The 14614-nt window shown below is 35.4% G+C and overlaps 1 protein-coding gene across 1 annotated transcript in view; it reads right to left on the bottom strand.

The window, feature by feature from the left end:
• Nucleotides 1–951: 951 nt before the first annotated feature.
• LOC141496428 (guanine nucleotide-binding protein G(q) subunit alpha-like) overlaps nucleotides 952–14614 on the bottom strand; it is a 192325-nt gene continuing 178662 nt past the window's right edge. The window contains exon 6 of the mRNA XM_074198972.1: nucleotides 952–4567. Within this exon, the coding sequence (XP_074055073.1) occupies nucleotides 4377–4567 (191 nt within the window). The 3' untranslated portion in view covers nucleotides 952–4376. The remainder of the gene's footprint in view (nucleotides 4568–14614) is intronic.

Raw genomic sequence — 14614 nt, 5'->3', positions numbered from 1 at the left:
TTGTTTACTAACCACATAGAACTAAGCTTCATTTTCTTTTCCTATTTTGATGGTACCAAAATGAAATTTCAAAGACAACCAGGACAGAGCTATTTATCACTACATGTGCCAACAATATAGACTGACAGATAGACATACATTATAACTATTTTTTTTAGAAATCATATGTGATTCAAACCAAAGACAGATCTTTGGAGGGCCAATTTAACATATGCTATATATACCTCATTAGTTTTATTCATTATGGTGATTGTTATTTATCAGTAAAGTGGTTGGTAATCCTTAGTTTCAAGAACAGCAGCAATATACATTACAGTATTTGGGTAGACTTTATTTTGTATGTGTGTTAACATTATGCTAGGGTTTTTAAATTTTTTTTAAATTTTTTTATTCTTTTTGTGAAGAATTGAAAACAGAAGGTAATTAGGATAAGTAACTTGAAGGTCATTTGCAACCAATAGCTGGGAGTCTTGCAGTATCATAGAATTCAGCCCTTTCTCCCCATTTAAAGTTTTTGCAAGTCGTGCAGTCAGTTCTGACTGAGATCCAGCATAAAAATCCCTGCCCCACTTCCAAACTTAAAACAACTAAAATTTACAATCATGTGGCAGTAAGATTTTTTTTAAAGTTACAGTTCATACACCTTGACAATCAAGATCGTCTGTATTATAAAAAGTAAATTGCCCGTGAGCTGCATTATCTTCTCAATAGGTCAGGTCGGTGCCAGCCAATTTGTCCAGTAAAGGCATGAAAAAGTTAAGGTTTTTCTTAAAACATATATGTATGTAATACAGATTCCTTGTGCTAGTGAATATCTAGAATATACAGGTTCCAAAGAAGGATTTTAAAAAATATTTTCACTCTATTCATGACATTCAACAAGAGTTCTTTGTTACTGTAAAGTAAAAAGTCAACAGTTGTGGGGCTTATTCTTTTTTGTGGTTGTTTGCATGTCTGTGTGTGTGTGTGTGTGTGTGTGTGTGTGTGTGTGTGTGTGTATGTAAGTGTGTATGTTTCCCCTCAGTTTCTGAATTGAGGCACAAACTTCTGGACATAAGCTCTGTAAGGCATAGTAGAAACCACCAATTTGCAAATAATGAGTAATTCGCTGTGGGTGGGAACTGCTGTGTCACTCAAAGAGGGGGGAAATGCTTTGTAAACTGGTACACTGTGATGTTGTGTTGAATGAGTCATGAAATGGTGGCTTGCCTTGGTATGCGGAAGAAAAAAATACGGTTTTTTCCCCCTAAAACATTCCCAAGTCATCTCAACATTTGCCACAGGTCCCATTTACCTACAGCATCAACAGAAATATTCCAGTGGCACACTCTTAGACTCTCGCAATCACAATAGAACTACCGAGCATAAGTAAACTTTTTTTTTTATACAAAACTGAAAAGAATCCCCTCCCTCCCCCCAAGTCCCTTCAAAAATAAAGCAAAAGAAAGGAAGATCCTTTCAACTCCTTTAACTAGTGTGGATACAGTTCGGTTTACATTAATCACTGTAATCAGGGTGATCAATTTATTCCCTCAATAAGAGAAGGGATATTGTCATGCACCCTATGATTAACAGTGAAGACACAGCCTCAGTTGTGCATAGCAAGTTCCATCCTAACAATAATGACCAATGCAACAAACTTTGCTCATGTTTGTAGAACTTTGGGAGTCTGTATAACTGTCTACATCTAGGAGAACTTTATTAAATAGACTATTTTAAGTCCCTACAACTAATACTTGTGATGAGGTTGGATTTTTCCCACTGAAAGTATCCATGAGCCTCCAGAGATTAGTGTGTGTGTGATAAAATTGCACCAAATTCATCACCACATTTTCAAGGAAGAAGTGATGTATGGTCATTCAGAAATTTCCTCAATAGATCACAAGGTTTTTAAAAACCACTCTTCTAATAAAGGCCATTAGGGAGGCAACACTAAACTAAACTGTGCATTGGCCAATTAAGAACTGATTTGGAGAAAAGTTAATCTTTCAATCTGGGATCAATGGGCAAAAATCCTACCAAGTTGGTGTCCATGTCTGTAACAGCTCCAATATTACTGAGGCATTTTGCTGTGAAATGGCCTTTGGGTCTTAAAACAGATAAAACCTCTGCTCATCAATGTGCAAATGATCTTGGACAGCACAATGCTAGTACCGCTCTGTATGATAGAAAGTTTTTTTTTGTTTTGTTTGTTTTCTAAATGGAAAAAAAAATCCCTAGTCAGAAATAAACTGACAACTTTACATTCTCCTCTCTTAAAAAAGTAAATAAAATAACATTATTCAAAATGTGAATTAGCTATAAGACAGACAATACAATTATATAGATACATATCAATATAGCACATTCAATCTGCCAAAAAATTAATGATTACAAAGCCAGTATGGATGCTGCCATATATATAGAGATGTATGTACAATGATTATAGCATTCATAATTGCACTATACCTACAACCAGTTTTTGTTTAAAATTTTAAATTACAGATGTTTTTTGAGGGAGCAAAAAAATAAGTAACTTTTGTTTCCTGGGGTTGGGAGAGTTCAGAATGAACACATTCTATAAATGTTTATTAACTTTGGTACTCAACTAATATATCATTAATTTTTCCCCCTCTCCTCTCTGATCCCCCAAACAGTGAGGTCCAGGAATATTTCTCCTAGATCCAAATGTAATCCCAGCAAATCAGACTAGCATCATGGCTTCTGACTTTTTGGAAGCTTTACTAGATTCATGATTTATCATTTTAAATCACATTTCAAGTCAAGCTGCTTTATAGAGGCTCACTGATATATGTGATTTTTTTTCCTTTTGTTTTAAAAAAAATTGCACATTTAGAGTTCCAAAGTTCCTTCTTAACAGATTCAATTACATAAATAAATCTTTATAGAACACTGAGAGGCTACTTTAGGGTTAAACCCATTCATCTTCCCTAAATCCTTGGAACTAGTCACCACTTAAATAAGGTTTCTGAATTGGATAAGTAGTCAGTGGCTTCCAATCTTACAACTAAAAGGTGCCATTATAATACTATAAATGTATGTTCTCAGCTGCCTGACTCTACCTTGGAGGGAGTAATTGAGCAGAGTAAGACTGTCTTCAAGTAAAGAGAACATAAGTAGAGTTCATGGTGCACCTCACAGCATACTCAAGCAGAGCTGTAATGGGTGTCAAAAATGGAAAACTTCCATAAGGGCAAAGAAAACGGTGGACCATGAGAGCTGAATCTATAGTTATTTGTTATCTGGCGGTTGTCTTAGCTGGTTCTTTCTCAACCAGTTCATTTTAGCTTTTCTATCTTGGTCATATTTTATATTTTATGATATTAGAATTTCTATTTTTATTTTATTTTTTATAAAAAAGCCAGTTTTTGGCAACACAATTTTTTTTCCCAAAAGAAAGCATCTTAAAAGTGTAAAGCAAACACACTCAAAACAAACAAAAAAAGAAAAAAAGTTTGAATTAGGAAGAAAAAAGAAAAACAACCACCCTAAAAAGATTCCAAGCTACAATCACTGGGGAATGTAGTGTCTGTTGGCATATTTGTTTGGCATCTGCAATTTTTTAAAAAATCAAAAAGAAAAATGGCACACAGCAAGTCAACAGGAGTGTTCCTTTTTTTTTGTCTTTGCTATTACATTACTGTCTTCTGTGCATTTCTCTGAATCACCAAAATATGGCTGAAGGTAAAATCCCAAAGAAATGACACTTTACCATTTGAGGATTGTTCAGGCCCAAAGTGAGAAAAGACAGTATCAAAAATCATATGGATTTTATACCCAGGTCAATAGTTTAAAAACCACAGTAGTAATACTTCTGATCCTTCAGAAAAAAGTACATACTGTTAAAATTATGTTCATGAATGATGGCTTAAGTTTAATGACATGTTTCCTGTCTATATCACTCAAGGAAAAAAACTGCTTACTGAGGAATACAACTGGGGGAAGAAGGCTATTGTAACCTCAGAAAAATCAAGAGAGAGAGAGAGAAACAGGCAAGGAAAGGGAGGGAATAAACTCTTTATACTCATTATCAAAAAAATAAAATAAAATAAAAAAGAAAACCCAAACCCCTATCCTTTGTGAGTGCATTATTGAGAATTTAAAAGTCACAAGGTTTTGCCTAAAAAAAAAGAGAGAGGAAATGTGCTGGAAATGTACTTCAGCGTCTTTTGTTTTTCCTTCTCATAGTTTAAATAAAATCATAATATTTACTACAAACTCTGTGGACACTTGCACAGAGTCCAGGACAGCAATAAATTAGTATTATGCAAACTGTTTTTCACAGATAATACAGTCCCTCTTGTATTCATCAATTGGCCTCAAGGTTTAGAAAGGAAAGGGAAAGAGGCACGTCTAGATACGTCTATGAGGCACACCTAGACCAAGTTGTACTCCTTCAAATTTAACTGTAGGATGGTGTCCTTGACAGCGGCAAAGACAAAACGGATGTTTTCGGTGTCTGTGGCGCATGTGAAGTGGGAGTAGATAATTTTGTCACTGTCTGGGTTCAGATCTACAAACATCTTCAAGATGAACTCTCGTGCTGCTTGTGCATCTCTCTGGGGTCCTGGTGAGTCAAAGGAAAAAGGGAGAGATTAGTGTTATCTGAGTAACATTTCTCATTACTTCTCTACAAGACTTCTGAAAGATGTGGTACCATCTGAAATAGAGTCTTAACTAGGATTTTTTTTTTCACCTGAAATTAAAACTGTAGAGCAGTGAAGACAGGGAAGTTGGAAGATAGGGGTAGTGGATATCATATAGTTTATCTGTGGATATAGCTGAAGATGCAATGATATTTTGATCCAGGTTGCTTCCATGGGAGGGAAACTGTGTCTTCCCCCAGGGAGGAAGGTATGTGTCTCCTCTGGAAGGATGCACTTTCTGTCCATGGCTCACCATCTCCCAACCTGATTTGACCCATACTTGTTGTGGATCTATATTTGATATTCATATCCATGTCTTCAGCTGAAATGTATTCAGTCACTCAAAAGTGCTTATTAAAACCTGTGACATTCAATAATCTGGAACAATAGATGTTTTTAAAAGGATGACCAAAGGGGAGGCTAGGTGGTGTAGTGGATAAAGCACCAGCCCTGGAGTCAGGAGTACCTGGGCTCAAATCCGGTCGCAGACACTTAATAATTACCTAGCTGTGTGGCCTTGGGCAAGCCACTTAACCCCATTTGCCTTGCAAAAAACCTAAAAACAAAACAAAACAAAACAAAAGGATGACCAAATTATAATATCTGAATATTAGAAAATATGACTGTGCTGTAAGAAATAATGAATAAAATTAGTCTAGATATTCATGTCTAGTCTTACATGAACTGATGCAGAGCAAACTGATGCAGAACAGATGCAGAGTAAACAAGAAAACAATGTACCTAATGATTAACTATATGAATGGAAAGAACAAAATCAGCAAAGGAAGTGAAACTAAATTTGGTGATCAAGCTAGGGCTTAAAGAAGAACTATAAGAAGGTGACCTTCCTTCCTTTTTTTAATACAGATAATAACAGATTCTTTGAATATAATGGTTAGTTTTGATGAATTTTTCCCTCATTTTTTGTTAAAAAGTAAAAGAGAAGGGAGAATAATATACTGGGAAATTCAAGTTATATAAAAAAAGATATCAACAAAAAAATTCATGTTTATCATGCTTAGGAAGAAAAGGAAAATGGATAGGGATGGAGTGTGAGATTTAGAGAGATAGAGTGACAGAAGGGGGTAGAGAGAGAGAGAGAGAGAGAGAGAGAGAGAGAGAGAGAGAGAGAGAGAGAGAGAGGGACATAGAGAGAGACAGAGAGAGAGACATAGAGAGAGACAGAGACAGAGATAAAAAGAGCAACAGAGGGAGAGACAGAGAATGCTTCTTTTAAAGCTAAGGAAAAGGATGCCTAGAGAATTTAAGTGATTTGCTATGAATCACACTTGGAATTTCAGAGATTCTTTTTATTTATTAATTTCCTTCCAGGAGACAGACCTACCTACACTTGAAGAAAATTTAATCATAGAACACTTCTTCAAAGCAGTACCAGGTCTTTAAATAATGACATGAACTAGTGTTGTTGATTTGGAGTGTCCTTTAGGTTGAGGGGAGTCTATGAGCAAAGTCAGAGATGAGAATGAATAAGATGTGCTCACAAGCTATTTAGTAGGGTGATTTGACTGAGAGGTAAAGAATAACAGTCAAAAAATGAAAGAAAAATTCAAATAGGTATTGGAAAAGTAAAATTAACACGCATTTTTAAAATACTGTATGACAGGCACTGTGCTAATCACAAAGAAAGGCAAATATAATTTCTTCCCTGAAGGAGCTATGATCTAAAGGGTGAGATTCAATGATAATAACTGTATAAACAATATATGTATAGAGTATATGGGAAATAATTAGAGAGGGAAGGCATCACTAGCACTGCGGGACCCCAAGAAGTCAGTTGATAAGAGGTTACAAATAGAAGATTGAAGAGTTTCTAATTGATCTGAGATGTAAATACAAAACCTTAATGGGAAGTCCACTAAAATTTTCCAAGCCACCAACATTTTGCATATACCATCTTAATAGATACCATTCTTTTTTAAAGTCAGGTTGAATTTACTATTTATCTAACAATTTTCCTTTTCAGGACCACTTTGGAGGTTACTACTGTTTACAAGAACATAGCATTAAAAAAAAATTTCACCTGGCTGTGTGACCTTGGGCAAGTCACTTAACCCCACTGCCTTGTAAAACAAAAAAAAAAAGTAAAAAAAATTACTGTGATAATCAGGACTTTAAAGCAAAACATATTCATAAGAATAGGATTTTTATTTATCACATTCAATACTAGGATATGAAGATAGCAGAGGTTTTAAAGTTTACTCACTGTTCAGTTTCTTAAAACTTTTAGATTTTTTTTTAACCTGGAATTCACATTTGTCTGTTAGTCTATCTCTCCAATTATATTGATAATCATTTCAGAATCATTGGCTTTCTTTGTACTCCCATATCTATTTTTAAAAATATTATTCTGTAAAAGGGTCCAAAGGCTTCATCAGCTAGAAAAGTAGTGTCTATCACACAAAAAATGTTGAGAATCTGTTTCAGATAATATATACTTTCAAATCATCTGCAATGCAACAAATGAATTACTTATTTAATTCTATATTTATTAAACATCCATTATGTAACAAAGAGCTGTGATAGGTATTGCAGGTTCTTATCCCTACTCTCCCATTTATTCATCTCTAATTTCTACTCAATTACACTCTACAAACATCCTACTCTGATGCAATGTGACCCTGGGCCCTGAAGGCTACACTTGTGAACTACACACTCTTGTAGATTCATGGTGTTAAGAATAATCTTAGCATTAGAGTTGGTCTGCCTTCTAAGGGCCAGCTTGCCTAAGTGTGGATAGAATAATGATCAATAAATTAGCCATGAGGTAGTGATTTATTTGGCTGCAGGAAACAATGATGGTGTCTTCTATCTATCTATCTGTAGTAATGGTAGCATAGTAGCAGGAAACGGAGCAGAGGAGGCAAAGATAGCAATAGCTTAGACATTGTCTTTTTTCAGCATACATCTGATCTTGTCAATCAGAGAGCCATGGAAAACAGTAGCAATACCGATTTTGATTTTGTACTCACTTGGAAAGCAAAGCAAAATAAAACAAAACAGTGGAATATTATGAGCAATATTGCTTCACAAACTGAACATTGAGGGGCAGCAGAAGGTGAATTAGTTTGAAGAAAGCTTGCTATGAGAACCAACTAGAGAAACTTGAGCTAAGCACTTATATATGAAACTAGGCAATGGTAAATGAAACAATTTGCTATTTTTTCAATATTGATGTGTTCTAATCATTGATTATTTTGGGTGTACCACATTTAGACAAAATACTTCAGTGGCTTATAGTGCTATGTGATGCAATGAAAATGGCATTCAAAAGATAAAGTTAAGAAAATCAGCTGGCCATTTCAAGTACACACAGAAGAAATTGATATTGAAGGAAATACATTTTTGAAAACACAAAAGTATTATTTTTTTTGCAAGGCAAATGGGGTTCAAGTGGCTCGCCCAAGGCCACACAGCTAGGCAATTATTAAGTGTCTGAGGCCAGATTTGAACTTAGGTACTGCTGACTCCAGGGCCTGTGCTCTATCCACTGCGCCACCTAGCCACCCTAACAGTATTACTTTTTAAGAGATCAGAAATTAGAAAAAATTGTGAAAGCTATTACTACCAAAAATGTTAAATAGGAAGAAATAATCAACTAACAAGTCATATGTTTGCTTTCTTTAGAATCTTATAAAATCTATAAGAATGAATTGTCCATCTATCAAGGGCATAGAAATATTTAAAATATATGAAAAGATTTGGAACTCAAGGTTTTGAAGAGAATGTTGAAACTTGTTTTTGCATATAAAAAGGTAAAAATAAAATAAAAAAATAAAATATATGAGATAGCAGTAATTCTTTTAAAAAAATTTAAACAAGAAATTTCTCTCTATTGAGAGACAGCGATTACCTTATAAGTAACAGCTATATTTAAAAAAAATTATAAAATCATCCTTGGTTTTATAATGATAAAAGAAAAACATTGAAATTATCAAATCAAGCAAGGATTTTTGTGGACTTTTTTTGTTTTCAAACAGTGAGAGCAAAATAATTTACTGGAATATAAAGATAAAAGTTGAATGAGCATGCCACTAATGGAAAAAAGGGGCATTTTCACAAGCAATTTGGTTTTTTCCCTTTTCATCTCACTTTGATGATGAACAAAACATATTATTGGCCATTTAGTTAAAGAAAAACACCAGTTACTTTATGTAAAATAGAGGATTGTGGGAAGGGGAATCAAAGAAGAGAGAAAACTTTACTGTAGTACTTAGGATGTAGATGAACCAAATCTTGGTTTTTCTAATTGTGAATGTATTGTTTTTCTCAGAAGCACAGCTCTAGAGTATAATTGCACTCTTTTTTTAGGAAATGCCTACTGTTTGCTGTTGGAATAAATCAACTGTATCTTTATCCTCCATTTCCAACCTTGCAGGTGGGTCTCTTTCATTAATGGTTCTCCACCCAGTCAGAATCTGAACTACCTCACTGACAAACATTTTAGCTCACAATAAGCTTTTATTGGTTTACAAGGTGGTATATGCTTCTTAATATTAAATTGCATCACCAAACCATTTTGCCCTTCCACCTTCAAATTAATGTGGCTATTCTTTAGGTCTTGACTCTTTCCTTCAGCTTTTCATTTGCAACTGTGAGTCTTGGGGGTCTCCTCAGTCAGCATTCCACAGAAGAGGCACCAGGATGGTCCACTCCAAGGGAAAGAGGGAGGAGCAGCAGCTAGAGGAGGAAGGGGAAGATGATGGTGGCAGTGGTGAGGAAGAGGAGGAAGAAGAGGAGGAGCAACCAGTTATCCTTTTGAAGGATGATTTTCTAACAACAGAAAACATTTCTGTAGTCATAGGGATGATGAAGACATAGAGGAAATAGGGATCATGCATAGTGTCTTGTATCCTCTCAAGTACATGTCAAGATTTATATAAGAACTTTTTTTAGGTTTTTTGTAAGGCAATGGGGTTAAGTGGCTTGCCCAAGGCCACACAGCTAGGTAATTATTAAGTGTCTGAACCAGGTACTCCTGACTCCAGGGCCAGTGCTTTATCCACTGCACCACCTAGCCGCCCCTATATAAGAACTTTTGACAGGTGCAGTAACTTTATTTAATAATCCTATGAATAGAGTTATAAAACACATCTCACTAAAGTACTTCACCCGTCATAGAAGAGTTACTCCCTAAAATCTAAGAGGAAAAGGGGTTTCTCTTTTGTAAAATGTGAAAATTGAACTAGATTATTTTAAGATCCTTTCTAGCTCCAAATCTGGATGAAGACTTCCAGAAATTTCTGCTTGCAACTGACAATGTGATGAGAATAAAGCACTAGAAACCTCTTCATATAAGCATTCAAAAGTGACCAGGTTAACAAATCACACAGGAAAACAATAGAAGGTTTCTTGTCGAGAATATCACATACATTTGAAAAAAGAATGTATTAGTCCATCAAAGTACATGTGTATGTATGTGTATATATATTATGGACCAATGCTAGAGAAGGGCAATGAACTAGCCATCATAATTAAATGGGGAAGGGGAATAAAGAGAAACCAGGCTGGATTGTATTTAGGAAATAAATTCAAGGGCAATAGAATTCTCTTCTATTAACCTGAGTTGCTCCTTGACACAAAATCCTGTATTTATGACACTAATATTCCATCAGTAGTGTTGTATAGCTATGACTCATGGATTAAGATAGTCCCAAAAGAATTGAAATTGTGGGTGATGCCAAGGGCAATAGAGAAATACAGTATGATTGCAAATAGGCATCATAATTCCAACAGGCATTTATTTATTTTAAAAAATGGCATAAAAGAGCTCATCTGAGAATTTTTTTAAACAGAAAAGAAGGTAGATTAGTCATACTGCAAGAGTGAGAATGACAGAGGGGGACCAATGCAGAAGTGCCACAGAGATAGATGTCAGATAACTCTTCTATGGAGGATTCATGAGAAGACACGACATGAATAGCATAGAATTTGAAGGTAAAGACATTGAGATGAACACTATTGTAGGGTATACCCCTACTGATGAGCTCATGAACCCACTGAGGTATGGAATTTTGCTTTTAATTCCTAAAACTGAATATCCTAAATGTACATAGAACATGTCAGCTTCACTTTCATTTATTGGTTTTACAGACTGATGCCTTACTTCTATAAATATTCTCCACAAATAAGCCATCCCACAAAGTGCATTTCCAGATCAAGTTGTAATTATTTCATAATTACTTCCCCAGTTTCTCAAACTGAGTGTATGGTATACAGAATTTAAGCATTTCCTGATGAATTAGAGACATTACCAGACTACAATGCTATTTTTGAGCTGTGTGCTGCTTTCACTAAGGCTTATTACCCTTTCCTAATTGTCTGTTTCTAATCTAATGAAAACTAGAGAACCAGATAACCAAGACTATTCATACTGTGTCTAAAATGAGAATAAATGGGCTCTGACTGAGGATATAAATGATATGTAAGAGTTTGAGTGCATATTCTTTATGACACCTATTTGAGTGACTCATACCCTCTTTATTCTTCCTTCCTTCCTAGTTCTTTATAATGTTGTGTACAGACAAAGCTACCTGATAAGTGACTAGATAACTCAAATGTCGCATGATATTCTGATTTTCTTGTTTTATGTACTTTATCTTTAAGTTGAAACTTCTGAAGATCAAAAATTTTATTGAAATAGTTTTCATTTCTTATAACAAAGGACACTAATATAACACCATTGGATATTAAAGATGATAGGATTTAGACTCAAGGTATTTCAAATATCATATAGTTCAACCTCTTCATTTTCCTGATTGGGATTGAAGGTCAAAGAAGTAAAATGGCCCACTTGGTGTAACACAATGTGGCAAGTAGATTCAAACCAAAGGCTTCTCATTCTAAAATGTCAGTGTTTCTTATTTTTTTTCAGAATTCTGATTAGTTTGATGTCCAATTTTGGTTCCAAAGAACCAAGGATGAATCATCCTTGACAGAGAAACTATGATGTTGAAGGTGACATATGCTAACTCCCATGTTGATTTTATTTAACTTCGTGTTTGTATGCATGTTTCCACATGTGGGATGTGAGTTTTGGGGTGGGTGGAATAATATGTCAGAAACTAAGAATGGAATTAGAAAACAGATTGGAAGATATTATGCACGATGTCTAAAAAGCTGATCCTATAATCAGGAAGACCTAGGTTCAAGAAATACTCCTGGCAAATACTAGCTATATGACTCTGAACAAGCTACTTAATTTCTTGATGCACTTTCTGAGACTGTAATTTGCAGAAAATGTAGCTAGGACATTGTTCATAGATGCTGTGAAATCACAAGTCTCCTACATCTTCAAAATGTTTTGCAGCTAAGCCAGAATGTGAAGCGACCCTACCATAACAACATCCAGAAGGAAGGGGACACTGAGTATCTGTTTTCACAAATGTTTTCTCCATGGTTGGCATTGTCTAATCACAGGCATGCTGCTGGGGGAGGCAGCATGGGTTGTTTCACAGCAGTCCCTGGGTACAACAGCTCTGCCACTGCCTGCAGGGATCATGGCAGAGAGCATTGGATGACCAACTGGAGCCCTGAGATCATCCCCTGGATGCTGCTGGGCAAGTTTTTTTTTAATATATCACACTGTATCCTATTTAATAATTTTTTTGTAATATCACAATAGGGGTAGGCATAGGGATAGAATAATTTCTTTCCCCCTTTCTTTGCAATAGTATGTAAACCAAATTTCAAATTTTAGATCTAAATGATGAATTTTTCTTCAGAAATCATGTAGCTTGAAACAATTTCTACTTATAATTACCCAGAAATAAACTATGAGGTGCCATCTATACTGGTAGTGGAAAATGGACTGGATTTGGGGGTCACAGTACTAGAGTTCAAATTGGGGTTCTGCTTGCTTATTATCTTGTCACCTTAATTACTTTACTTCTCTGGGCCTCAATTCTTCATCTATATAGTGAGAAAGTTGGGCTAGATGACCTGGAAGATTCCCTTCAACACTAAATTCTATGTTTTTAACTATCTGTCATCTCATCTCTAATTCCCTGCCCTACCCCTTGCTGCCTCTAGCATAGAGATCATCTATGGGTTCAGAGGTGGAGGAGAGCTATGAAAAACACTGTAAGAAGGTTGGGATTGGGTAATAGCCAATCCCTGGACAGGACATGTAACTGAATCATGGGAAGATGGGGCTAGAAGGAATCTTTGGGATCATTCAAATACTACTAGCTCTCTCATCTCCAGATGAGGAAAATTATGTTTCTCCTTCATTTTCAAATAAGACCATGACATCAGGGAGATGATGCCATGACAAGCACATGACTTGAATTTGAGTGAGGGGAATCCTGTGCTAAGTTACCAGCCTCACTTTATCCTTCAGAACCACCTGGGTTCAGTGGTCAAATATGAATCAGGATGACTGGAGACATAACTGGATGTGAGGCAATCAGGGTTAAGTGACTTTCCCAAGGTCACACAGCTAATATGTGGCAATTCTTTGAGGCCATATTAAAGCTTCCATCCTCCTAATTCAAGGCCAGTGTTTTATCCACTGTGACACCTAGCTGCACTGTATTCCCATACAGTAGGTGCCTGGCACCTGATAAATGTTTACTGATTGACAGGAGCAAAGAACAGAAAATCTAAATCAGGGTCATTTAGTCTAACTCCCTCACTTTGCAGAGAAAGAACCTGGGGACCAGATAAGAAAACAGGCATTGGAGAGTGAATTTTTGCTTAAATTTACACTCCACTCCCTAGGCTGCCTGAAATGCTAAGCTCATGAGTTAACCAGAATTGACTTCTTATATATCAGTTTTCTCATCTGTAAAATAAGCTGGAGAAGAAAATGACAGACCACTCCAGTATTTCCATTAAGAAAATTCCCAAATGGAGTAATGAAGACTTAGATATTGGTGAAATAACCAAACAATAAAAGGAAATCGACCCAGACAAAGAAGACACTGGATTACCATGGGCAAGTATCATCCATCAATCAACTGAGAGTAATGGGTCTAATAATAATGATGACAATAACAATAGTAGTAGTAGAAGTAGTAGTGGCAGTAGCAGCATCAGAGAGCATTTAAATATGACTTTAAGATCTGCAAGGTGATTTGCTAATACTATCTTATTTGATCCTCACAACCACCATGGGAGGTAGATGTTATTATTGTCTCCATTTTATATATGGGACAACTAAAGAAGACAAAAGTTAAGTGACTTTCCCAGGCTTATACAATTAAATGACTGGGCAGGATTCAAACTCAGGTCTTCTCCACTGCAGATCAGTAGTCCATTCATAGTAGCACCTAGATATGTGGGTCCTCAGATGGCATACTGTAATCTGTTTTTAAGAACCTATGGTTACAATTTTGAAACCCTTTAAGAATCCACAAGTTTGTACTGTTTTTTTCTTTTCTTTTTTTACTAATAAGTTCAAAGGTAGTACTTACAAAATTGATGAACTAGAACTCAAGTTTTGTGGGAAAGAATTATTTTCTAATCTCAAATAGTAACAGAACCAGGGGTTTAGAATAAAACTAATTTAAGATTTCTTGGTGTTGCTACCTGTTGATGGGTATAAAATGTGATATCTGATGACATCTGAAATAATGAAATTATCATAGGCATCAAATCAAGCCCTACATCCTGCAGATAGTACTGTAATTTGTGAATGGTAATTCCACATATTTGTAAGATAAGCTTTCATTACAATTTTGACTTTTTAACTGTAAAAACTTACAATTTCACTTATATTATTTTTTATGTTTATTTTAAAAACAGCAGTGAAATGGGCTTAGTTTTTCCTTAATTTTTGTTCATCTTATAAGGATTATTATGTTCTCCCCTAACTAGTAATGTTTAGGTTCGCTTCAAAAAATAATTAAAACCTTTTCTTTTATAATGAACTTGTGTGTGTGTATTTGCTTGTGAACTCCCACAAGTATATCATGTCTCTTTTTTACATTTATTACTCTGTATATATT

The sequence above is a fragment of the Macrotis lagotis genome, chromosome 8, assembly GCF_037893015.1.
Source record: "Macrotis lagotis isolate mMagLag1 chromosome 8, bilby.v1.9.chrom.fasta, whole genome shotgun sequence".
NCBI lineage: Eukaryota > Metazoa > Chordata > Mammalia > Peramelemorphia > Peramelidae > Macrotis > Macrotis lagotis.
Note: the sequence above shows the minus strand (reverse complement) of the source record. Positions and strands in the feature narration are given on the sequence as shown.